This window comes from Syngnathus typhle, linkage group LG4 (genome assembly GCF_033458585.1).
Source record: "Syngnathus typhle isolate RoL2023-S1 ecotype Sweden linkage group LG4, RoL_Styp_1.0, whole genome shotgun sequence".
NCBI classification, from domain to species: domain Eukaryota; kingdom Metazoa; phylum Chordata; class Actinopteri; order Syngnathiformes; family Syngnathidae; genus Syngnathus; species Syngnathus typhle.
In genome coordinates this window covers 24,256,431-24,281,035 of record NC_083741.1, presented here as the reverse complement: position 1 = coordinate 24,281,035, position 24,605 = coordinate 24,256,431, and the positions used below count along the sequence as shown (strand labels likewise).

The window sequence follows — 24,605 nt, the reverse complement described above, 5'->3', positions numbered from 1 at the left end:
TGTTGACCACTTTTGCTCGTAGGTGGGAGTCCCGCCCTCTGCGGTCACATTTCCATTCATTTGGAGAGAGAGAAAAAAGTCCACAACCTTTTCCGTGGGGCCTTTTATTGGCTTTGCCTTCCAAACAACACGGTCACCATTCTCCGCCGATCGAGTCATTCCTCGGTCAACCGGCGCTCAGGGTTCTGGTCGCCACAACAGGTTCTCTGTTTCTCGGCTGTCTTCACGCCGGGTCGCTCGCGCCGGGTCATCGGTGTCTTCGGAGCGCGACTCGACGGCCGCGTCGTGGGGAGGCGCTGACGCCGATACGCCGTCGCCCGACTCTGCGCCGCCGACGTTGGACAGAGATCCCTCGTCCTCGGGCGGCAAGAACCCGAGCGGCTCCAGCAGCCGCTCGGCATCCACGCGGCCCAAACCCTCACTGTTGAGCACTTGCGACGCTGGAACACCTGCACCGAATCCCACATTGAGACACAAAGGGATCGGTCGGACATTGTATGTTGGGGACATTGCAAGTATCCAAAGTACAAGTGCGATCAGGTTTTGGTGTGACAATAAGCTCAAGCATCCCTAATGAGAATGAAGGCTTCTGACCGAGGACAAGCGCTATCTGCTGGGCGGGAAACAGGATCTGCAGGCATCGGTCCAGGAAGGGCAGCATGTCTCGGGCGTAGACGCGGCACATACGCACAAAAACTCGACGCTCGCCGTCACTGAATGCCGAGTCCTCGGCGCGGTGGAACGCCAGCAGCTGAGCGGTCACCTGCCGGGAGGATGCAATGCATCACGGCGCACCCCCCCCCAAGCCCCCCGAGGGCCGTCTGCGTGAGTGCGTGAGCGTGTTTGCCTTACGTGGCAGAGGGCGCGGTGCAAGTCTGCGGTGACGCACTGGGCCAGTGCCAGGGGGCAGCACAGGCGCAGGTCGTTGAAGGCGGCCAGGATATGGTTGAGGAAGCGACCCAGCGGCGGGAAGTCCAGGAGGGTGGCGGGCGGCGCCAAGGTTCCGGGCGGGTCCGTCGGCGCTGCGCGGGCTCCTGGCACGAGCGGCGCCGCCACGGGGGCGTAGCCGCTCATATCTTGCTGGAAGTGCGCCGCTGCCTCACGCGCCGCGCTCCCGAAGGCCTCGGCCGCCGCCTGAGCCAGGGCGGCCGCCAGCCGGCCACGGAAGTCCACGCCTACCCGGCTGAAGGACAGGCCCAGGTACATGCACTGCGCCGCCAGCGAGTCCAGTCGGGCGCCGGCGCCACGTCGGAGGTCCCGCTCCAGCACCTCCACCAACTGGCACACCTGCACGCACACCAAAGGCCACATAGCTATGAATTTGTACGCAGATAGGGGGCGGGCGTGCATCTCGCCAATAAAGGACCGTTGGATCCAAGTGACAATTAAAGGGCGGGTGCGGGGTTCATCCCGCCAATTTTGAGGAGATGCGATAGCAATTCGCTGGGCAGACGCAAGAGCACTCCAATTGGCTGCACTGAACTGTCTTCCGCGTGAGAACCAAGGGCGTGTGCTTGGACAACAAGATGGAAACTAAACCTCTGGCTCTCCATCGAGCCTTTTCGCCATTTGAGGACCCTGGGCGTGTGCTTGGACTTGAGGCCCGAGAGCAACAAGATGGAAACTAAATCTCTGGCTCTCCATCAAGCCTTTTGGCCATTTGCACCCCCGCCCCGATCTCTTCCGCATGGCGCAAAAGCGGCACCTCGGAGAGCACCCAGCCGTGGAGGACGTCGGCCCGCTGCGGCGCGGCGCCCATGCGCCGCTGCTCCGAGAAGATGGCGCGGTACTGCGTGACGATGTCAAAGAGGTGCACGCGGCACGCCTCGGCGCTCTTGCTGATGTGCGCGTAGGGCTCGGCGTCGGGGACGGCGTCCAGCGCCGCTCGCAGCCAGGCGCCGCGCGCCTGCAGGAACTTCACGCGCAGCTCGGCCTCGTCCAAGGCGTCCATGCGGCGCAGGTAACCCACGGCGCGCAGGCACGACGACAGCTGCCCGTCGCTGCGCAGCTGCTGCAGGAGTTGGAGCAGCATCAGCTGAGCACTCTCCGCCACTTCACCCACCAGGCCCTGAGAGGCACAGACGAGAGCACGTCAACGGTCGGGCAACATTTAGACTTCCATTGTTCGGGCTGCTCTTCTCCTTTTGTTGTTCGGAGCAGAGGAGACGACGCGATCGCCCACCGCCTCCGGCCCCAGCAACACGCCTGCGCGCGCGTGCGTGCGCGCGCGCGCGCGCGCATCACCCGTATGACTGGAAGCGCTGCGTGTTTCTTGTCCATCCTGCGCACGTAGGCGGCCAGCTCCAGCGCTTGGTCGTAGTAAGCGTTGCGCACGCACGTGTCCATCAGCTGCGGGATCTCCAGAATCTCCAGGATCTCCGTGTGGCGGTTCAGAGTCAGCGTGTTCATGCGACGGCTCGCCGACATCTGTTCCGCCTCCTTCGCAAAGCTCCTGAACGCAAGCGCACAGGAAACGACACGGCCTCGTCAGAACTGTCTATTCCATAAATCGCTTGGTGCCTAATTCGAAAGCGGGGAGGAAGCAAAAAACTACCAAGCCAAACATAATCGGTCAAGTGTGAGACGGAGCGAATGCGCGCGCTGGTGCGTGTTGGTCGCGGACCGACCGGCATCTCTGTCCCAGCGCGGGCAGCTTGTCGAGCAACCGCGACACGGCGGCCTCGACGCGGCCGAAGTCTCGGTAGATGCGCTCGGTGCAGTCGGCGGTGCGGATAAAAGTGTGGTAGTTGGCGAAGGCCAAGTGTCGGGTCTGTTCCAGGATGCTGGCTCGCTCGTCCGCCAGCCGCTCCTGCTCGCGGCCCAGCTGCTCCACGCCCAACGAGCTGAGCTCCGCCAAGTAGCCGGCCAGGTCCGCTCTGTCCCTCCAGCTGTCCGGGAAACAGTCCTGGAAGACGGACGCCCAATTGCTTTCGTCCTCCACGTCCACCATCGCCATGGCGGAACACAACGACGAGAAGACTAGCTAAAGTGTCCTAGGGGAACTACGGCGGCGACGACGACAACATCAACAACGGTACTTCCGCGTCTACTTCTTTGTCTGTCTCTCTGGGCGCCGGCCCAGGTGCAGACGTGCTGCTTATCGCCACCCTCCGGTCGTCAAAAAAAACTGTCGATTTCTTTCCGGCGGCCGGCTGACTGGCACTTCCCTAAAGCACGTCTCGGGGACCATTGCTTTGGCGGAATATTATTATTATTAAAACTATATTTTGCACCGAAGAAGGGTAACCCTATACAGGCTATGTCTATTTTGGCAATCTCCGCTGCATTTGGACAGACACATGATTCACAAAATGAGCTGGAAAATCAATCAAGTCTATATAAGGAATCCATTTTACTTTTAAAAATGTTACAATTATTTTCCACGGGCCACCTACAATAGCGCCACAGACCACTAGAGGGCCGTGGACCATCTCGTCGGTCCATTCATATCCGAGTCCGCGTCAGGCATCTCGTCATTGCGGACAAGTCGTAGAGACTGGCCGTTTGTGACAAAAGCTGACGTTGAGCAAATTTGCACAAAGACAGCTTAGCGCCCACCCGCCTGACGGTGACAGTGACGATGCGCCGTGCATGCTGTCGTCCTACCCCGCCCCAAAAGTGCTGATTTGAGCCATGCTTATACGGATCAACGTCCGCAAGGGGATGTACGCAATAGTAAGCGGGCCAAAGTTGAAAAGATTTTGTTTTATTTCCAAAATACGTGCGTACACAACGTCTTCAGTGTGCATCGATGACACGGAGAATCACCATTTCCATGGAGCGCTAACAATATGCGCCGCCCTATCAAAGTGGCCATCTCGCCATCGGCCATTGAAAAACGGACGCGGTGCCTATTCCCAAATGGGCCAAAGGCACTAAGCGGCTCGGGCGAGTCGGTCCGCTCCGAATCCCGTCGTCAGCGCACTTCCTCGGAGCGAGGCCCGAATTTGCCCCGCGGCCAAATTCTGCCGGCCGGCCGGCGCCGGGCGGGCGCAGAGGCGACCGAGCAGAGGGGGATCTGCCGGCGTTCAGGAGTGTTGGTCCAGCTGCGCCATGAGCATCCGCAGTTCCCCGAAGGCGGAGCCGTGCCGCCCCACCTGCGCCGCTTTGCTCTTCACCACGTTGTTGATGTTGTGCAGATGCTTGCTGCACACGTGGCACTTCTGCTGCCTGAAGAAGACGCGTCGGGGGTCAGAGGTCGTTCTCAGGAAAACCAGACGGGGGTCGGCGCTGCCGCTCACCGTTCCTCTCGCGTGACGTCCACGCCCACCGATGGCCCCGCCCTCAGCGTTTCGCAGACCAGCGGCCAGAAATATTTCATGATGATCTTCAGGGATGTGCAACCGCACTGCATGTAACTGGCACGCACCAAAGTGTGCGGTCGGTCAAGCCGCACGTGAACGCACGCACACCAGCAGCACGAGCGACTGACCTTTCATATTTACTCTGCAGAAGGGTGTCAATCTGAGGAAGGCTGCTTGCGCACACATCCAAAGTCCATAGCGACCTGAACACGCACGCCCACACACACACACACACACACACACACACACACACTGTACATCATGTCCCGCGCACGACACACCGCGTCGCGTGCGCGGGGGCGCGCGACTGACGGTTGCACGTTGATGATGTTGAGGACATCCACGACGATGGACAGGTCGTTCATTGCGACGGCGACGTCCAGCGCGCTCTGCGGACACACGTGAGGTTTCAATGTAGCAACGCACGGCGTCAGCAATGTGGCTCTGCTCCGTGGCATTCAAACAGCATTTTTGAAATCTTGCCAACGGCGCTACCTCCCGCTTCTGTTGAATTCAAGCAGGCCGGACCGCCCGCTCGAGGGTGGGTGTGTTTCAGTCGTGTGTCGCTAATGGAAGAGCAATGGCCCGTGCCTGTTGTGGCCTTACCTTGATGCCCTGGCGGGCCCACACATCCCTGACACTTTGCAGGTTCTTGCGTCGGTTGCTGAGCATGACGCACATGGTGGCGTGCCCGTTTTGGATGTGATTCAAAACGTCGCTCTCGCTTAGGATTCCTCCGCCGCGGCGGGCCTGGAGGCGAAAAGCGCACGCTACGATAAGGCCGCAGCGGCGGCCGCGAACAAAATGGAAGCCTCACCGACAGGAAGTCGGCCACGTCCAGGCCGCTGGGCTCGCTCCTGCTGGCCGGGAATATTTCGACCGGCGGAGGCTGGGCTTGCTCGCTGGCGGACGAGGCGGCCCGTTTCGCACAGGCAACCACCGTCGGCTCTACCCGCTGGACCGGAGTGGACGGGGCCGCCGACGTGGAAACCTGTCACACGCAGAGCAGACTTTGAGCGGCCGGACGCACACGCGCGCGTGGGGAGAGAGGGCGGGATGCTGGCTGACCGGCGGCTGTTGGTCGGGACAAAGCACCGCCGCATTGCCATCGGCTCCTTCTGAGGACAGGGAAGATGGCCACGGCGGTCACGTGATGTCGCGGCGTGACGACGAGCTGACTCACCGTCCTCGGGCGGGGCGGGAAAAGGCTCCGACATCCCGGGGGGCGTCCGACCTGAAGGCAAAAGAGTGGGTGAGAAACGTGACGTGCGTGACCTGCATGCTTGTGCCTGCGTGCGCGCGTGCGGGCGTCTGTACAGATGGCGTTGCGGGGCTGGAATATTTCCCGGTAGTCTTGCGCGTTGTGGATTTGGGCCGAGGAAGCTTTGTCGTCCGCCTCGTCTTCGCTGGGGCTACGCCTCTCCCCTTCGGGACTCCGCAACTCGGCTTCCGCGCTCCTCTTGAGGCTGAGGACGCAGGATTAGCATAGGGCTCCCGACGGCGTGGAGCCAGCCGCGCCGCTCCCCATGTCTCACCCTTGAGACGGCGAGGCCGGGCGTTGGTAGCTGCGGCGCGGTCCGCCCGCCTTGCCGCCGGTGGGCTGCACGCCGGCCGGGGCCGCCGGAGCCATGTCATTCTCCGCGGCGGCGTTTGGCGCAGCGCTGGACTTGACGCGCTTAAGGTCCACCACGTAGGTTGACACGCTGCTCAGCTGGTGAGACACGCCCACCTGAGCGTCCAAAAAGACAGGACAGGCAACGTGAGCCCACGGCGGTGCCGCCACTGTGGTCTTTGTGCGCAGGTTTCACTGGACGCTCGGGACGCAACGCACCAGCTGCTGGTTGCAGAGCGCCAGGTCGGCCACTCGCCCCCAGCCCACCGTCACAGTGTCCAGCCAGCGCTCGGGTTCCCACGCGCACACGCCCAGGACGTCGGCGTGGCCGCTGAACAGGCAGCCGCCGTCGGCGCTGAACATGACACACCTGCGGGAAGATTTGCGTGAAAAAGCTTCCCGTGGCTTCGGCCCAAAAGACGACGAGCCGTCACTCGAGAGCGTCCGCACGACGTCTGCGCTCGAGCTAAATGTCGCTCGAGGAGGCTTGGAATCCCTAAAGGCGCAGGCCGTCGTTCAGACATCACCCACGTGCAGGAGAATTTTGCGAGCGCTCGGAGGGAGCCGGCCGGCGCTTGCTTCTCCTCCGCTCACTCGCGCCTGCCCTGCAAAACGGGCACAGCGGCAAAGCGCCTTTGCTACCTTTGTCACCAAGATGCGACTCGGAAGCGTCGCCTCTCGCTCCAGCTAGTCAATTTCATTTGAGAATGGATGAATGGCAGGCAGGCGCTTGCTTAACAATCTGCTTTGCGGCAGAGCATCTGCCTGAGCAGCAGGTCGCCGCCGCCGCCGCCTCGTGCGACATTTCTACTGGCCGTCGTACGTGCCAGACGTGTGGTCACGACTCACCTGATGGCGCCCGTGTCCTGTAGCGCCCCTACCTGGCAGAACTTCTCCAGATCCCACAGCCTCACCCACCTGCGCACACACACACACACACACAAGGAGCAAGGGGAAAGCCAGCGCAGCGGTGGCACGGCACGGCACGGCGGCAGCGAGATGGGGGCACCTGTCGGCGCCACCCGAGGCCAACAGATACTCGTTGGGGTGGAACTGGATGGTGCTGACAGCGGCCGTGTGCGCCGTAAACTCTGTGATGGTCTTGGCCTGCTTCAGGTCCCACAGCTGTGGCACAACACGGCCCCGCGTTACGAGCTTCAAAATCCGCTTATCCTGCCCCCTTTACCTTGACCGTGCAGTCGTCGCTCGCCGACGCCAACCACTTCCCGTCAGGGCTGAAGGCCAAACTCCGGACGGCCGCGGTGTGACCCTGGAAGAGGGTCAGGCGAGCTCCGAGCCGGGGAGGGAGGAGACAGACGCGGCGGGCCACCATCTTACCTTGTACCTGTAAATGGGGCCTTTCCTGCGCACGTCCCACATCTGTTGGACGAGGCACGGAACAGTCAGGTGACGTGAGAGCAGAGCATGGCGCCAAACACACAGCAACACACGCACACACCTTGATGTTGGTGTCGGTGGAGCCGGACACCAAAAAGTCTCCAAAAGGATGGAAAGCAAAACTGGTGATGCTGGATTTGTGTCCCGGTAGCGTTCGTAGCACTGCGCACAGTCACACAGACGGACGCAGCGGGGTTCAGGGTTCATGGCGGGGCGCAGAGAAAAGCGGCGAGCCGTTATTTGCCGCGTTGCGTCAGGCGTTATACCGAGACATAACGCGCACCTGATCAGGAAAGCCATTAGCTTCTAGCTGGCTAATCGTTAGTCGCCCCGCATACGTTTTGGCAGCGACGGCGGGTCCACAATGTAAAAAATGGCGAGGGATGGTTACACCTCGAGCGGCAACTATCAAATCCGCCATACCCAGATGTCTTTGCGAGCGTTAATGACCACCAATGGAGTGCCAACGCCTTTCAAAATGAACGCCCGCGTACGCAATCGTCCGCACAGCGCGCCTCCAACACGGATGGAGACAAAAGCAGAGCGGCGCCTCGCAGAGATGCAAGAAGGGAAGCGTTCTGACTCTTGGCGGCCTCCAGGTCCCACACCAGGATGGATCCCGACTGCGAGCCGGTGGCCAGCTGCTCCTCGGACGCGTTGAAGTGGACGCACTCCACCGCCTTCCTGTGGCCGCACAGACTCTTGCCGCCGTGAACAAGCACACAAGCAGACGTCACAACCAGCGGTTGCTGCAAGGGGCCGTCCGTTGTCCATCACAGTACCATGATGCAGTTGGCCTTGCTGACGGACCAGATGTTGACTTTGCAATCTTCGCCTGCGCTCGCCAGGAGGCGACCCGTACGTTTGCCCAGAGAGGCGCAGCAAACGCGACTGCCGTGAGCCTCAAACTCCTCTGCACGCACGCACGCACACACACACACGCACACGCACACATTAATGCCTGCATGGAAAGGGCACGCATGCAATCATGGCGACGCGCTGTCCATTTGGAGCCAGGCGCCGGCCAGATGATGCTTAGGGAGGCAATCAGACTCACGCAGTCGCCAGGAGATCTTGGCGGCGGCTGCCGCCATGACGACTCTGTGCACCTGACTCGCTCGCACGCCCGAAGTCTGTTCCCCACCTGTGTTGAGCTGAGGAAGCCATTTGGAAAAGTTTACCAACTAGCTTCACGCTAACACATCATCTGGAACGCTACAGACGGGCTAACAAGAGCAGCATTGTTCTTAAAGTGGTGATAAACTTTGAGTATGTCACGCAGTTCGTTACATTGGAACACAAACAACAGCGAGAGGCGCAGGCGCGGTCCGACACGACCACCAAGTGACTGCGTCCCGAATTCAACTGATGATGGGCCGGCCACCTGTTCAAATTCCAGCCACAAATGTTAGAAATAGCTAACATTTGGATTTTCATCCACTTCAACTGATCATTGCTTGATCATTTCACCAACCCAACACAGGCAAGCGTACAGGTCGAGCGAGACAACACAAGTAATGCTGTGGTCACGGCTCGGCTCAGCTCAGCCCGTGTTTGGTGTGCACGTCGCATTACCCAATTCTCGATGTCGGTTTGTGGCGGGCGCCTGGATGAGTTTCTTTTCCAGGATTGTTGTTTTCAAATTTCAATTCGCCGACCGACCAGGCCTGCTTGCACTTGAACTAGGAAGGCTACAAACTCTCGATACATCGTGAAACGTTGGACAATCGCCGAGCATAAACGAACGGGATCTCCCTTCAACATGAGCCAAGTTGACGGGGGAAGGTGCTTGCGCGTCGCGTGGCGGGCGCAAGAACGAACGCTTCGTATGAGAGAAGCGGAAAAAAGCGACAGCGGGCGGCGGCTAGCTCGTTATCTGCCAGCGGGCGTTAGCATCCAAAGCTAGCACTGCAGCAACAAGCTAAAGGCGGCGGCATAGAAGCGAGAAAAGGCTCAAGCGAATCAAACAAAAGACGCGTCCCTGTTTACCTGGCGAGCCGAGCTCCAACTTGTCACCGTCCGAGCGCCGGCCGGCCGGCGATGAACACCGACGACGGCGACGATTGTTGTCAAACGGACACGCGTGCGCAGCTTAGCAACTGTCCGCTCCAGATGACGTCACACAGAGCCCGCCCCCTACACCGGAAGAAGCGCTCTTCGTACATTTCATTTGTATAGATTGTTAAACAAGAGAAAAAACGACGATGACGACACGTTGATTTTGGGTGTTCGTTTTGGCGGGATTTTTAATCACAGCTATGATCAAAAGTTGGTCTTGTGGCTGCGTAGGTTCCGGCCGGGCTCGGGGCAGGAAAGCCAGGTGTGATGACGGCTGCCTTCTACTGCATGGCGCTCTTTAAACGACAGCAGGGCTCGGAGCACCCCCCCACCAGCGATCGTACAAAATAAACGATCACTCTCCGAGCACAAATCACCAACACAACAATCGCTTTTGTCAAATCTCTCGTTTGTTTTAGCTGGATAAAATTGATGGAGAGCTATTTCATGATAAGAGCCAGACGCTCTTCCACACTATACCACCCACAAACATATTCCCATGTGGAATAACGCCAGGCACGTGGTTCTTAGGCATCGATTGTTATTTACAGGACAGAACGACTTGATCGACCCACATCCCTTGCGGTTGCTTTTGTTGGAATGACACGCGACCGACCGCCATTTGCCGAGTTGCAACAACTCATCACGCAGCAGAAGAATGTTGTAGTTTGTATGTTTATTAAAAATGAAAAAAATAATAATAAAAATAAAACGCAAACAACCACTTCCAGTCACGTCACGCACCCAATATGGTCGATAGCAGAAGTCCACCTCGCATATTCGCTCGCTCGATCGGCCGGCCGGAGCGAGAGGAGCGGCGTCAACTCGGAAGAAAACCTCAAAGTCCGATAGCCGTTGAAAGACGAGCACTGATAACAGTTTGTGGAAAGTGCAAGAAAGCGGAACACCATTGTCGGGCATTGACGGGCAACGGCGTCACCGTCGCCATGGCGACGGGCCCGCGCGCTCCTCACGCTGCCATCTTCAGTCGCCCTGCGAAGAACAAGTGACAGGTCGGGTGACGCGCATAAGTTTATGAAAGCAACATCGGAGTTGGAACGGACGAGCGGCTGATCGCCTCATTTGCTTGGTTTCTCCCGAGGATGGAGGCGGCGCAAACGGGCTGATGAGGGTTAGGCGCGTGGATTGAAAAGTGCATTGACGACGAATCTCTGTCTCTTTTCCAAACGGCCGCTCTGCGCGCACGTACCCGTGGAGAGTTGCGCGTTGGATTTCCGTCGAGAACCGGCGGGCGCTGCCGAGTTTAGGGAGGAGCCGGCGCTGCTGCTACGGGATAAGGGGAGGGGCCCCGGGGCCGAGTCCCTCTGCACAGACGACCAAAGTCAGCGCCGCCGCCTACCCAAAGCGGATCGCCGCGAGTCGTACAGTCGCCAGGCTTTGGCCTCGTGACTCGTCGCGCCCGACCGGGAGTGGGAAGCACGCACGCCAAGCGAGAAGCACAAAAGACGTCTATTTGCAAAGCGCGCGGCGGGACGGACTGGAAAAAAGCGAGTTGACCTCCAGGCTTTGGTGCGTCGGCGAGGACGAAGCCGAGCGGCTGTCTGGCCTCCCGCAGGCGCCGAGCTCCACGCTGCGAACGCGCTGAGCGAACTTCAGCGAACACAGCGACTCGCTCACATCGGCCGTGGCCGGAGACACCTGAGGGAGCACGGCGGGGAGTCAGCGGGGCGGCAGCCAGCGGGACAGAAAGCGTGCGCCGGTGCTCGCACCTGCACCATCATCAGCGTCTTGCTGTCCCCTCGCAAGCTGTCCTGCAGCAGGAAGGTGAGCCGCGAGTTCCTGAAGGGGACGTGAGCGCGCTTGCGGCGCAGCGCGTCCATCACGTCGCCCAGCGCCGACAGAGACTTGTTGATGTGGCGAGCCTCGCGCAGGCGCCCGCCCTCGGCGCCCGATCGGCCCACCCGCTCAGAGCCGGCCAGGTCCACCAGGTTCAGCTTACCTGAGGGCAAAGGGAGGGACGTCACACGGCCGAGGCGAGGCGAGGCGAGGCGAGGCGAGGGCGTGGCGTCACCTTGCGTGCGAGTCCCCGTAGTGCCGTTGAGTCCCGCCACGCTGACCATGAGCAGAGCATGAGAGCGAGAACTGCGCTCGTTGAGGTCGGTGCACGCCGTCGCCCGGCTGGCTCGCCCCGCCTCCAGAACCTGAAGCGTGGCGGCAGCGCAGTTCAAATGTCACCCAACCGCGATTCTGACGAGGAGCGTTAAACGTGGCCGAGACAAAAGAGGAGGTCTGGGTCCGATGCGACGGACGCCGGCCCCCTTTCCCTCCTCCGCTTTTGCCTCGCTGGACTTTGTGCAAAGGCTTTGAAATAGCGGCTGTGAAACTCAACCGAGTAAGGCTCCGTCCGTTTCAGCTTTCTCAACATCAAGAAAAAGGCTAAAAGGCAAGACCACAGCCTAGCCCAAATCCAGCAGCGCCGTGCCGTACCTGGTTGACGTCGTCGACGGTGCGCACGGCCACACGCGTCAGTCCGGGGACGTAAAGCTGCCCGCTGCCGTCGGGATTCATCTTGATGTCCAGTCTGTCCGCCGGCCGGTCGCTGAGGAGGTCCCTGAGCGGCCATGGACGCACGTGAGCGTCGCGCCGACCACGGCGAGCGCGGCGAGGGGCGCTCACCTCAGCGCCTCATTGTAAATCTCCAGCATGCTGACGCAGATGTGGAATTCCCACTCGGGGCTTCTGTCGGCCACCCGAGAGAAAAGGAGGCGCAGCGCTCGCTGGTTCAGGCCCGGGTCCGACGCCACGCCCTGCCCGCACGTGTTTATATGAGCAGAGACCAAATTGCACATTCATACGCCAGCTGAAGCCGACCTCCATGGTGTAGGTCTTCCCCGAGCCCGTCTGTCCGTAGGCGAAGATGCAAACGTGGAAGCCGTCCACGCAGGACGTGACCAGCGCCTCCACCTCCTCAAACACCTGCAGTCAAAGGCCGCCGTCAGAAAAGGGGTGAGGCCGGGCTGGGCTGGGCTCGCTCACCTCCGCCTGCGTGGCCTGCGGCCCGAAGACTTTGTCCAGCTCAAAGGTCGTCACCTTGCCCTTGTCGTCGAGGTACAGTACGCCATCATCGTCCGGGTCGTAGGTCAACGCGTCGCCCTCCTCCCCGCAGCGGCGGACGGGACGGACGCGGCACAACACCCGGATATTTCCTGCCGACAAAGCGTGCCGCAAAAGAGCTCAGAAGCTGCCAAGACGTGGTTGCGTTGGAACGCTTCTCCCTTTTGCAGAGGGGGGGAATCCCCATCCCAATCATCAACGTAAACCTGATTGCCTTCAAAAGGGTGAAGTGAGGTGGACAAACCTTTGAGCTGGACCAGCTGGTTATGGATCTTCTTCCTCAGGTTCATCTCACGTTTGTATTTGTCCACAAGCTTCTGGTTGGTCACGCTCACCTCGCCGATCAGGTGACAGATCTGCACATGAGGCGACACGCTCAATTGAAGGAGCCAGGCTCGCTCGCTCGCTCCCTCGCTCGGTCACAGCGTTGCCACTCGCTCCCACCTCGCGCTTAGCGTCGTCGATGGCGTTCCGCAGCATGGCGGGGAAGTGATGCACTTGCTTCTTCAGCGTGTTGTAGTCGCTGGTGAGCGTCTTCAAGGCGGGATGGAGCCCCGCCAGCTTGCTGCGCACACCTGAAACGGACGGCCATACCGACGACAATGCCGACTCAGCGCAAAAGCAAAAAGCCGCTCCGCTCCGCGTCCGTGGCGGCCTCCTTCAGAGAAAGGCAATTGGAAAGCCGCGCATTGCTTGCTTTCTTTCTTTCCGAAGGCAGCAATCAAAGTCTCGACCGGGCAATGCAACGGCGGCGCGCCAGCACCGCTCGGTGGCGGAATTCGCTCCATTTGTCTGACCTGCCAGGTTGTCGTGCACGGCCTTCATTTGGCTCTCGGCCCGGACGAAGGCCTCCTGGATGACGCGCTCCTTCTCCTCCTTCAGCCGCAGCAGCTCGCCGTCCAGCCGCTTGTGCGCACGCTCCATCTCGCCGTCGTACACCGCCACCTGGAAGCCGGCACCGCACGGTCACGTGGCCGCTGTGGCTGAGCTAGGCTAACGTCTAAACCGGGATTGGGCCACTTCTTGGCTCGTGCCGGAGCCGTGCGCGCTCACACCACCTTGAATCGTTTCACCGGGAGTAACGGAATACCGGCACGGACAGAAGGCTGCACAAAGCGCCGTTTCTCTTGGCGCCTGCTCTCCTCCACATGCCGTTAGCGTGCGAGCGTTACTTACCTGCGTCCTGAGCTGGGCGCACGTCCTCTGCGACTGCTGCAGTTGCGTCTCCAGCTCCCTTAGCAGGTGGCGCTGCACGCAAACTTGCTCTTGCAGCAAAGCGTTTTGTACACGCAGCCGAGATTCCGCCTCCTCCGCAGTCTGACCAGCACAACAATGTTCAGCGCCGGCCGCCTAAAGGCGCTCGCTCTCCGGCAATGCGCCGGTACCTGGGAGGCCAGCGGCGAGGCCAGCGGCGAGGCCAGCGGCGAGGCCAGCGGCGATGCCAGCGGCGAGGCCAGCGGCGAGGCCAGCGGCGAGGCCAGCGGCGGCGCCTCTTCACAGCGCGCAAGGTCCCGGAGGTCGCGCTGGCAAAGTCCGGGATGAGGACCGGAGAGGTCCGGCAGCGCGGGGGCGCTGCGCTCCAGTTGTCGCTGCAACGCGTCCACCTGGGCGCTTTTGTCTAGCAGCCGCCTCTCCACGTCGGCCAGCTGGCGCTCGCGCTGCCGGGCGCCAACCAGCTCCCTGCGCAGAGCCACCGCCTCCTGGAGACACGCCAAAGTATGGATATTTTTTGCCACACTTTAGCACTAGAAGAGGCAGGTGTACTTGGGGAGGAGGCGCACCCCCCCCCCCCTCCGCTGCCCTACCCCCCCCCCCCTGACCTGAGAGCAGCCGCAGGCGCCCCCCAAGGCCCCGCCGGAGGTCAGCTGCCGTTTCAGACTTTGGTTCTCCAGCTCCAAAAGCTGCAGATGCTTCTCCAAGTCTGTGGCCCCCTGCAAGGTAAGAGTCTCATGAGCAGCTTCGAGTTCGGCAGGGGGGGAGCTTGGCACGAGAGCCAAGAAGGTAAACCCCCGCCAAAAAAGATAAAGGGTGGTCAAGAACCATCAAGTGGGGATCTACTCACCGGTCCTGAGCCAAGTCTGGCCACTTCCTGCGTTTGCCCCGCAAGCTTCTTCTGGAGTTCCTCCACCTGCACGCACGCACGAAGACGTTTGCGGTGGCCACGACAGCGGGCATGCGATAGGCCGGTCCACGTACCTGCGAGTGCAAGCACATGCCGAGCTGCTCTATCTCCACGGCGCCTGACAAATGCACACACGGCACAAGATGAAGGGAATAAATACGCCACTAGCGGCCATTATACAAGATGGCTGAGTTTGTTGTGTTGTTGGACTGTGCAGTCTCTCTCTCAGTCGCTCTTTCCCAGTCATCATGTCATCATGGTGTGTGCGGGACCCAAAGAACTGGCGAGCTGAACTCACCCGAGGACGCCGCTCGCTCGTCCCCGGGCCGAACTCCTGCGGCGTCTTGGTCCAGGCGAGCCTGAAGGCGGCACACTTTGTCCTGCAGAGTCTGGACGCACGCAAACAGCAAGGTGTTGGCCAAATGGAAAAGAATGGACCGGATATGGCCGCGTTATCATCCTTTGCCTTCAATGGACTCTTTTGTCAAAGTTGATAGGGAGACAGCAAGAAAGAAGGAAAGAAGGAAAGCAAGAAAGAAGCCAGCCGGCCGGCGGACGCTTCGAGCGTGCAAACGCCGTCGTCTCACCTGGATGAGCAGCTGCTGCCTCGCCGCGTTGGACTGGCTCAGCTCGGCACCGGGCGGGGGGCGCTGAGAAAAGCCGGGGCTGGGCAGCGAAAGGAAGGAGGCTTCCTCCTCGCCGTCGCTCATCAGGAGATCTACAGAGCTCGCTACGCACACAAACGCACACACGCGCGTGACACGCAGACACCTGGCAGGCACCACAATTAGACGGGCCAGAATCGGGTCAGACAAGCACGGGCGGCCTCGATTGGCTCATTCTCATCCCATCGGCAAGTGGGAAGGTGTATTTTCGGCTGGAAACCTCCGTGCGCATGTTACGTACGTATATATTTTGGTTTGATTCAATGTTTTACACATTCTCATTCACCTGTGACGACCTGGAGGCAAGCTATGTCAAGCGTCTCGCCCAAGGACACCACGCCTTTCGTGACGAGGACCAAGCCGGCCGGCTTGGATCCGACCCGCCGCGTTCTACAATGCGGCGCGGTAACGAGGCGAGCGTTGAGCGCACGGCTCGGTCACGCGACGCCGCTCCTTCGCTAACTGAAGCTCATGCGCACGCACCGTCCAATGAGAAGTCGTTATTCCAGAGATCCCGCAGACAGGGGGCGCGGTCGAGGTCCCAGGTCTTTCTTGGTTCGAGCATGACCCCGGGACCGGCCGGCACCCTCAAGGACTTGCGCGGCACCTGCGGGGAGGGGGCACACGAGACAAGAGCGTGACTCGCTGGCGTAGCCGGCGCTCACACACACTTCGTTGCTGACGGGGACCGACGCCTCCATTTTTTCTCTTCGGCAAGAGGAGCCCCTCGGAACGTCTCCTCGGCGACCGCCGAGGTTTCCGCTATCTGGCCTAGCTGTGCGAGCCGGAAGGCGGGCGGGCCCTCGGTGGGGAGGGGAGGGGGGAGGGCCTGCGACACACATACACCAGCCATGGCATTTCCCTCACGGACGCCGCACGAGCAGAGAAGCCAAGCCGAGGGAGGCCCCTTTGACGCAAAGTATCGGCACGGAAACAAAAGCGGCGAGTACGCGCTCCCGCCTCCTCATTCCAGACGTGCTGGAGCTTGGCCACCTTCCAGTCTTACCTCCATTCAGCCTTCATCCTCCTCCTGGCGCTCAGTTCGGCCTCACTGTGACAGCAGCGGCGGGCGCCATGTGTGTCAACATGGCTCAGTGAAACACGAGCCCCAACCCGCGCGCATACGCTTTCATCCTCCTCTCTGTTCCCCCAGCAACAGCAGGGCCAACCTTCCACTTTGGCTCCGCCCCCTCCCCCAATCCAATAAATCTTTCAACAGCTGGCGGAGTGTGTGCGCGCGTGCGTGCGTGCGACAAGCACCCTCCACCGCCAGGACAATATTCCCTTCATACAGTCCAGTTTGCGCAAGCAAGACACACGCATGCGCGCAACAAAGGTGTCAAGGGCGCGGGTCGCGGGCAAGAACAGCCCCGGCCGGTCCGGCCCGGCCCCCGCTGGAGTTCACCCTAAGGACCGACCGCATCGTGAAAACGGCCGTACCCAGCATTCGCCGCCTCGACCGATCCCCTCATGACGACTCGCCAGCAAAATGCCCCAGACTTGACGGCAAATGCTGAATTGTGCAAAATGAGGCTCTGCCTTCTGCATAAGCCCACATGCACTTGCGCACACTCAATTTCTGCACAGGAGTGACACGCACGCACGCACGCGCGCACGCACACACAAAACCAGTGACGGTTTACGTTCCACAGAGAATTAAATGCAAACTCTGACTCATGTTTCCCAACGCTTTGGTAGTGGTTTCATTTCCGACCACGTCTCCCGCGGCAAGGCCTTCAACGTAATGACACGTCGTTTCTTTTGAAAAGTCATAATCATTTGCCTCAAGCTTTGACGTTGGACGGGACATCTAATGTGAAAGAAACCACAAAAGGAGAAATTTTGCTCCTAAAAAAAAGCTATTTGATCATTTCATTTTATTCCTGAGCTCAGAGGGTCACCATTAGAAAAGCAACATTTAAACATTCTTTTTGTACGTTTTTTTAAGTGTGCGTTCTTCGTACCCGGTTTGCCTCTTGCATGAAATTTGGTGGACAAATGAGGGAGAAACGAGTTCGTCATTTAGTTTGTTCTTTCTGTCAGATAGAACGAGCGCCTTTCTCTTTCTCTCTTTTTCCTTTCCATGCAGGCCGAAATCGATGCAACAAAGCGGACAACGGACACGTCATCGCCATGGCGTCATTAAAGTTAAGGCACGTGACCGGCTTGGCAAGGGCTCCAAGCCGTCAATCAAACGAAACCCAGTCGACCCCACCTCCCCTCCCCTCCCCCGTCGACACGAGCACGTGAACCTTTTGTGAGAGAACAACAAAGAGGAATGTTCTCGAATGACAACGTGAGCGTTTTCAGCGTGGAACTTTCTCGAAAGCCGCGGAAAAGGCAGGCAAGCACAGGCAGAGGGAGGGAGGGAGGTAGGGAGGGACGGACGGACGGACGGACAGACGGACGACTTTTCTGCTCGTACCTTGGCTGAAAAGCTCGTCTAGTCTGCCTGTCCTGTGTCTCGTCTCTTTTCTTTTCCTTGGTTGACGCTTCGGTCGGTCGGTCGGTCGGTGCCAGTCCGCACAAAGGCGTAGCACGAGTTCAGTTTGGACTTTTTTTTTCCTTTCAGTGCAAGAGACTCAAGAGCGTTGGCGCCAGTGGAACTTGTCATTTCCGGCGGCTTCCCGCCGCTGCCTTCACGGACGTGCTGACATGTGGGAAATCACACTAGCCGCGTGACAAACAGAGGTCTCGAATACTTCAATTACAATACCCGACTTGAACAAATTCACATTATGACATAACAGGTCAGGGAAGGATTTGTGAGGGGAAAAAAAAAAAAAAGTTTATTCAAATTGAAGCTGAAGCCCCCCGGTGACGCGCGCCCTCTTTGACTTCGCTTTTTGCGTGCCAATAAAAAGTCAATCAACGCACACGTTTTGTTTTTGCAATTTGTTTCTCCGCTCATGTGTCGTGTGATGAGAGAATTTCGTAGAGATTAGCTGGGTGTGTGCCCCGCCCGTCCCCAAGCGGCAGACTCCCGCAGCAGCGACATCATGTCGACGCAGCCGGTGGCAGAGGCCACGTCGTAGGCCGTCAGGCCCTTGACGTTTCGCAGCCCGGCGCCGGCGTTGCAGCTGGAAGACAAAAAGGCCAAATGCGGCGTCGCGGTCATCGCCAATCAATCGTTGCTTTTCACGCGTCGATAAAAGTCAAGGTTGCTTTAGGTCAGGGGTCGGCAACCTTTTTGGCGGACAGAGCCATAAATGCCCAATTTATAAAAATAACCTCGTGAGAGCCATACCATTTAAAAAAGAAAAAAAGAAACGATAGGTTGAATACAATTAAATGCATGTATTTGAATTAAGGCCAACGATATTTGGAGTGTACTAATGTATTTTTTTTAATAGCGTTCTTACAGTCGCCAAAAGAGCCATATTGGCTCGCGAGCCATAGGTTCCAGACTCCTTCTTTAGGTGATTGCAAATCAGGACCGCCCGCACGTAGCGAGAACGCAACGGTGAACGAGAACCGACAAAATAACAGCTCAGAGAAAAAAACACGGCAAAGTTAAACCAACAAATACAAAAACTTGTTAGTCAAACAAAAAGGAGCAAAACATCCTCTGTTCTCGTCCTTACCCGTGACGCTCGTGCATGAGCTTTGACTACTACATTTTAAATGGACTTGTTTTGGTCTCAGTGTCGAGAAGAAAGAGTCATTTGGGAATTGGCGAGGGAGAAAAATCAGCCACGTCGACCACAAAAATGGACCGACGTAAAGGCTGCTCCGACGTCTGGAGTTCAAGAAATATGTTACCATAGCAAGCGAGAGCGCAGCGGTCGGCGTTTCCCAGCGAGCGCTTCGTTTTGCAAACGCGAGTGCAGACTGACCTCGTGAGTGAGTGTTACCTGAGGAGAACGCGCGCACAGCCGAGACCGTCGGGCCCGAGCGCGGCGGCCTCGTGCAGCGCCGTGTTCTTCATCCTGCCGGGGGGGGGGGGCAGAGGACAAGGCCATTAGCGCCTATGCTAACGCGGAAAGCCCTGTGAAGATATGTTGCACATCTTAAGCAAGGAAGCCTTTTGCCATTTTCTCCTGCACAAAATGCACGCAAGGAGAGCTTTAGCTACGCTGCAGGGTTCATCCTCCCTGCCTCCACTTCCCAATGACGTCGAGACAGTGACAGCGGCGTCTTAATGGCAGCGCTGTCATTTGGCCATCTACTAGTACACTTTGCTGCGAGCGTATGCTAGGTTGTGCAGATAGGCTGAACAAAAGGGGGCCGAGCGCTGACCCTTGAGGGACACCACACGTGTGGATTCAACACCTCCGACGGGCGGGACCTGAACCTTTGAGGCTCGCTTTTCGTTCAACGCTAGTACGTTCCCATCAATTGCACTGAGGACTTACGGGCCAAATTGCAGGTCAATGTTGGCGCCGCGCTGCAGTAGAAGAGGCACGGCGGCATGGTGCCCGTTAACGGCGGCCACGGCCACGGCGGGGCGGCCGTCGCTGCCCCGGCACTCGGGGTCTGCTCCCTGGGGGACGAGGACGGACAGTTGTCGGCGGCTGGAGAGGGAGCCCTCCATTTTGGCCGCTGCTACTCACCTGTTCCAGGAGGTGCCGGACAACGCCCACGCGACCGCAACCCGGGCCCAATTCCTGAAGCAGCTGCGCATTCCTGGCCTGGCGCCGCCAGAAATCAGAGAAAGGAAGCGTACGGTGCGTTTGCATGCGCATTTCTGCACATTTCCATGAGCGCGTGTGCGCATGCTAGCACGTGTGTTTGCATGTGAACAAGCAGACACAGACCCTAACATCCTGCTCTCCACACCTTTTTTGATTTTGTCTACACTATATGTGTCCTCTCTGCATCCATTGCAGCCTGGTCATCCTGGAAGAGGGACCTTCCCATCTGTGGTCTCTTCTCAAGCTTTCTCATTTCCCCTAGCTGGAGTTTTGAGTTTTTCCTTGCCCTTTTGGGAGTTTAAGATAAGGGGATGTTTGAGAATATTTGCCATTTTTCATATGTCCTGAGTGTTGTTAGTCACCTAAATGTTGAACAGAGGGTGTGATTTACCCAAGTCAAATTCCTTGTTTGGCACGCTCAAACATAGCGAATAAAAAACTCTTGAATCTTGATTGAATGTGTAGCTCCACGTGTGAACGGGCGTGCCTCACCATCTCAGCACCGCTGCATTTGCTCCCGCTTTCGGCCAGCGCACAAACCGAATCCGAGCCCCGGATGAGCTTGGAAGCAGCGCTCCTCACTTTCTGTCCAACCTCCTGCCGTACGTCCCCGCCCGCTACGAAGCTGAGGCTCAGGCTGACCTCGTGAGCGTCTTCTCGAAGCACGGCGCAGGTCATCTGAGGGAAGCAGGAGATGGACGAGACGTGACGGCACGACACCACTCCTTTCCGCGGGCGACGCCGATCGTCCGTCCGTCCGTCGTACCCGGCCCAGCCGAGGCTCTCCCAGCAGCGTCCTGAAGGGGGCGTCGTTTTGGGCAAAACTCCTCAGGTGAGCGCACACGTGATCCAGCTGTTTCCTCCAGAAACCTGACGGACGAGCACGCCGCCAGTAAGAGGAACGCGGCTCCGAGCAGCAACGAGAGCAAGTAGGAACGCGGGTGGCTTCGGACAGACCTCTCCCCGGGCTGACGGCCGAGTACGGCGGCCCCGGGCGACCCGCCGCCCGCTCTACGTCAGAGCATAGGCTATGCACTACCGACGTCTGCGTGCGGCACTCTTGGGAGGACGGGCCGGCCTGCGCGCACCCACAAACGCATACGAGAAGAGGCAGAAGAAGTGTGTCTGTAAGTGTGTGGTGTGTGTGTGTGTGTGTGTGTGTCTGTCTGTCTGTCCGCACACCTTGGTGCCACACCAGTCACAGTAGCGAGCGTCGGCGCGGTTGAGGCGTTGACACGCGGAGCAGGTCAATTTGCCGGTGTGTGAGGCCTCCTGGATACAAGGGGCTCTGTCCACATCCAACGCTGTCTGCAGCCAAACATACACTAATACCCGCACACGTTTTTGTTGACACGTGTTACTTGTGCTGTTTGTGTTACCGTGGAGAGGCGGGTGTCACACGTCAAGCAGTGTGACAGGTCAGCCGGGTTGCCTCGTCCACAGCACACACACAAAACTTGAGCCTGAGCCACGACAACAACAATCGCGTCAATCAAGTGCAAAGTGGCCGTGTGCTGCTATTTTGTTTGTGTGAGTTTACGTCTGTCGCGCGCATGTACCTGCAGGGAAGGCCGAAGCTGACGCCATAGGTGGGCATGGCCTCTAGAACACACGTGCGTGTCGACTGCAACTTCAGCATGGCACCACACGCAACACGCCAGCTAACACGCGCGCACAAAGGCACATCAGTGTGACATCCTCATCATCATCATCTTCAGCCGGCGTTCGGTCGCACTACCAGTCCTCCGTCAACAGGGGGCGTCGTGCTGGCAAAAAGGAGGCGACAGCACATCAGACAGAAACTTGGAAACCATGACACACACACACACACACACATGCATTTTTTGCTATGTCTACGAGCGTTTCAATGTGTGTGTTTGCACGGATGTACGGTGGGACGGTGGTGTGGTGGTGGTGGGTGGTGGGTGGGGGGGGGGGGGGGGGGGGTGTTAGGCTGCTCTGCGCCCCTGAGCGAGCATTGGGGGCACGGTGACTCGCTACCCTTTGCCTCCCTTCAATGTTGAGTGGCTGGCGCCCAAACGTTTTTGGCCCTACTAAGAATTTCAGAAGACACTTTTCCAGAAGTGAAGCGGCACGGTAAAACACAAGACCGCCGGTAGTATGTCGGCGAGGCGATGGTTACGTCGAGCGTCCTACCTCGGGCGACGGGCGCGCGCATCCGGCGTGGCGTCCGGGCGCCTTGGCGCACCTGCACTCTGACACACGGAAGCGCCTCAGAACAAAAGCCGGTCACTTGTCACAAGTTAGCGCACGTTCTTGTGTGTTTACCTCCACACTTGAGCGTGTGGGAACGCCGGCGAGTGGAGCCACGCCAGGACGCCGGAGGGAGCCGGCGCCGTCCGTCACCTTTGACCCTGAACGACAACAATAGAATAGAATAGAATAGAATAGAATAGAATAGAATGACTATCGTCATTGTACAACTGATGTACAACCAAATGAAGGTATGCTACCAGAGGGGCTGCTGCCATGAAAGGCGCTGCCAGGCACCACTGGGAGCAATTCAGGGTTCAGTGTCTTGCTCAAGGATACGTTTGTTTGTTTGTAAAACCACAGGAAGATCGGCTGTCGATTTGTTTGCTAGCCTCAGTTTTAGCTCCCGTGCGTTGGTTCTTTGGCGCTCTATGCAGTTTCTGTCGCTTCGCTCGTTGCAGGACGTCCACTTTCAACCCTTCTGGGAAGGAAGCGCACGAAGGCACGGCTACGCCGTTTGTACAATATTTTGCCGCTATCCATGCATTCGGAATCGGCGGCACGCTTCAGGAGTGGAGTCGCTGAGCTCGCCAGTTAGCATTAGCAATGTCATCGATTCAAATACAAACAAGGTTCGTGTCAGAAAGCGTGTTAAAAATCTCAACCTGGAAGGCGGCGTAAAGTCGCCACGTCGTCATCGTGGCGGTGGTGCAAGCCTTCGCCCGGGCTCACCTGCTGGAAGGTAACATCAGGGGGGACAGCTGATTGATTGAACGATCAATCGATTGACTGATGGATGGAATGGTCGGTCGGGTGGCTGATTGAGTACCTGTTGCGGAGGCTCCGCCTCCCGGACAATGAAGATTTTGGTGACGGTGGCGCTCTCGCGGCCGTCGCTGCCGACAGGAAACCAGGCGAGCGAGCAAGCGGTCAACTCGGCTCTGGTTACGTTTCTGTCATTCAACTTGCAAAGCCACTTTCACTTAACCCCCAAAGGTTAATAGGCAGGGTTAGGGCAGGCCCGCCTATGATGAGCAGACCCGCCGAAAAGCCTCAGAAGCCATATGCCGATTTAGAGCACCGCCCAGAATTTCGGAAACAATTCAGCCAGTTTGTCTTTGCAACTTGAAATTGGTCAAACTCTGAAGAAGCCATGGCCAGTAAGAGACAGACCAAGTGCGCACTTTTGGTTGCAATTGTTGGGGCGTCGAAACGAAGTGACATCACCCTACCTGGTGGCGGCCATGGCACGGACGCACACTCGTCCGGCGGGCAGCGGGAAAGGCGATAGGTAGCGTCGCCCATCGCTTCCTGGCCCAGAAGGCGCCTCGCGTGCGGGATTGGAGCCGTCCAGCGTGTAGAAAAGACACGCGTCGCCCGTGTCTGATGAGTGCCAACACGCATGCGCCAACAGGCATGCGCACACGTATTTAGAATCGCGTTTGCAATCATTCATCATCATTCCGGCCTCCGCAGTCACGCCGAAAAGTTCCATTCAATCGCCATTTTCGGGCGGGCCCACGAGATAAAAATGCAAAATTGGCATTCGTTCATCACCTACCTACCCGATTGAATGCAAACAAGTGTACTGGTGTCAATGTGGTTCCTTGACTTGGGTTTGTCCCGTTGCGTGATGGGAATGATCCGCGGCGCCGCCACCGCCCCCGCTGTCATGGTCGCGTCTGAGCTGCCAATCAAACCAATCAATAGCAATCAACACGACGATGACGTAAAAGTCCACATTTTTCACAAAAACAAGTGCTGTCATGCTATCCCGCGATCAAAACTTGTTTTTGTTTCGTTTTGGTTATTTTAGATGACCAACTTACTCCGAGTCAAGTTAGGGGGACGCAGAACAATGTGTGAGCGTGTGAATGTATTGTGCGCGTCACCACAGCAACAGTTGATATTGACTTGCGCTTGTTGCTGTCGCGCACGCGCGTATCGAGGGTGGACCCACTCCCAGACTCTGGCACGTGAGGTCAGACGGCAGCCATCTTACGTTGCCGCTGTTACACCTGGCTGGGTCTCACGAATTGAATTTTACTGTTTGCGTTTAACATTCAGAGTACGGTGGATAGTGAAACACAGAGGTTAAGGTTACATTTCATATTTGATTCAGAGGGATTTTTTTGAAATTCACGTGAAAAGATCTCGGATAAATAAATCAATGCATTCGAGATAGGTGCGCTTCACAAGTGACAACGCAAGATGACCGCCGGAGGCTTCACTTATCGCTACAGCGAGTAGGCGGGATCTGAATCCATCCATTATGGTTGCGCGACGGCGGGCGTTCGGGTGGGGAAGCCGCCCTCCTCAGTGGACTTGCCGATAGAAAAAAGTTATCTTATTGGGTAAAAAAGAAAGAAATGTCACGTCATTCAGATGATCTTGTGAAAATGTTATCGTGGTAGTTTTCATCAGGCAGTCCTTTGGGCATCCCTATGTCTGAGTTGCCTTTAGGACCCTGGCCCGCGGTTTACGTCGTCTTGTCATGCTAAACATCAACAGGATTAATAATTA

General features: G+C 58.2%; 4 protein-coding genes across 16 annotated transcripts; all 4 read right to left on the bottom strand.

The window, feature by feature from the left end:
- Nucleotides 1-88: 88 nt before the first annotated feature.
- cog8 (component of oligomeric golgi complex 8) lies at nt 89-3,075 on the bottom strand. Of its 2 annotated transcripts, none has more exons than XM_061277259.1 (6): nt 2,628-3,075; nt 2,245-2,452; nt 1,706-2,068; nt 853-1,287; nt 595-763; nt 89-449 (listed from the first exon to the last, which is right to left on the bottom strand). In XM_061277259.1, the coding sequence occupies exons 1-6, from the start codon at nt 2,954-2,956 to the stop codon at nt 178-180; spliced, it is 1,776 nt and encodes a 591-aa protein (XP_061133243.1). In that variant the 5' UTR covers nt 2,957-3,075; the 3' UTR covers nt 89-177. The 2 variants fall into 2 exon arrangements, with proteins under 2 accessions (XP_061133243.1, XP_061133244.1); XM_061277260.1 differs by having other exon boundaries at nt 2,555-2,771.
- A 615-nt stretch (nt 3,076-3,690) lies between these two features.
- On the bottom strand, nt 3,691-9,463 carry katnb1 (katanin p80 (WD repeat containing) subunit B 1). 4 transcript variants are annotated; one of them, XM_061276453.1, is made up of 20 exons: nt 9,304-9,463; nt 8,372-8,468; nt 8,097-8,227; nt 7,898-8,015; nt 7,376-7,476; nt 7,255-7,296; nt 7,103-7,186; nt 6,926-7,041; nt 6,766-6,834; nt 6,136-6,286; nt 5,840-6,033; nt 5,622-5,770; nt 5,488-5,538; nt 5,373-5,422; nt 5,122-5,295; nt 4,911-5,054; nt 4,617-4,693; nt 4,433-4,507; nt 4,242-4,358; nt 3,691-4,170 (listed from the first exon to the last, which is right to left on the bottom strand). In XM_061276453.1, the coding sequence occupies exons 2-20, from the start codon at nt 8,406-8,408 to the stop codon at nt 4,029-4,031; spliced, it is 2,022 nt and encodes a 673-aa protein (XP_061132437.1). In that variant the 5' UTR covers nt 8,409-8,468; nt 9,304-9,463; the 3' UTR covers nt 3,691-4,028. The 4 variants fall into 4 exon arrangements, with proteins under 4 accessions (XP_061132437.1, XP_061132435.1, XP_061132436.1 ...); XM_061276451.1 differs by having other exon boundaries at nt 7,262-7,296; nt 7,809-8,024; nt 8,098-8,227; XM_061276452.1 differs by having other exon boundaries at nt 5,373-5,419; nt 7,262-7,296; nt 7,809-8,024; nt 8,098-8,227.
- Nucleotides 9,464-10,029: 566 nt separating this feature from the next.
- Nucleotides 10,030-17,868, bottom strand: kifc3 (kinesin family member C3). 6 transcript variants are annotated; one of them, XM_061276446.1, is made up of 21 exons: nt 16,241-16,405; nt 15,718-15,841; nt 15,157-15,299; nt 14,868-14,958; nt 14,644-14,687; nt 14,510-14,575; nt 14,268-14,378; nt 13,833-14,147; nt 13,624-13,764; nt 13,245-13,392; nt 12,892-13,022; nt 12,692-12,803; nt 12,370-12,539; nt 12,205-12,309; nt 12,010-12,140; nt 11,821-11,944; nt 11,405-11,534; nt 11,103-11,332; nt 10,891-11,031; nt 10,583-10,697; nt 10,030-10,365 (listed from the first exon to the last, which is right to left on the bottom strand). In XM_061276446.1, the coding sequence occupies exons 1-21, from the start codon at nt 16,244-16,246 to the stop codon at nt 10,343-10,345; spliced, it is 2,601 nt and encodes an 866-aa protein (XP_061132430.1). In that variant the 5' UTR covers nt 16,247-16,405; the 3' UTR covers nt 10,030-10,342. The 6 variants fall into 6 exon arrangements, with proteins under 6 accessions (XP_061132430.1, XP_061132429.1, XP_061132428.1 ...); XM_061276445.1 differs by lacking the exon at nt 16,241-16,405 and adding an exon at nt 17,660-17,868 and having other exon boundaries at nt 10,030-10,697; XM_061276444.1 differs by having other exon boundaries at nt 10,030-10,697; nt 16,241-16,408.
- Nucleotides 17,736-24,549, bottom strand: dzank1 (double zinc ribbon and ankyrin repeat domains 1). Of its 4 annotated transcripts, none has more exons than XM_061276456.1 (18): nt 23,912-24,549; nt 23,648-23,769; nt 23,315-23,465; nt 22,912-22,978; nt 22,748-22,817; nt 22,158-22,243; nt 22,026-22,084; nt 21,607-21,634; nt 21,428-21,529; nt 21,248-21,331; nt 21,051-21,176; nt 20,826-20,946; nt 20,635-20,738; nt 20,361-20,546; nt 19,788-19,865; nt 19,590-19,717; nt 19,089-19,163; nt 17,736-18,314 (listed from the first exon to the last, which is right to left on the bottom strand). In XM_061276456.1, the coding sequence occupies exons 2-18, from the start codon at nt 23,754-23,756 to the stop codon at nt 18,176-18,178; spliced, it is 1,713 nt and encodes a 570-aa protein (XP_061132440.1). In that variant the 5' UTR covers nt 23,757-23,769; nt 23,912-24,549; the 3' UTR covers nt 17,736-18,175. The 4 variants fall into 4 exon arrangements, 3 of the variants coding, with proteins under 3 accessions (XP_061132440.1, XP_061132441.1, XP_061132442.1); XM_061276457.1 differs by having other exon boundaries at nt 22,748-22,814; XM_061276458.1 differs by having other exon boundaries at nt 23,644-23,769; nt 23,912-24,309.
- Between the last annotated feature and the right edge of the window lie 56 nt (nt 24,550-24,605).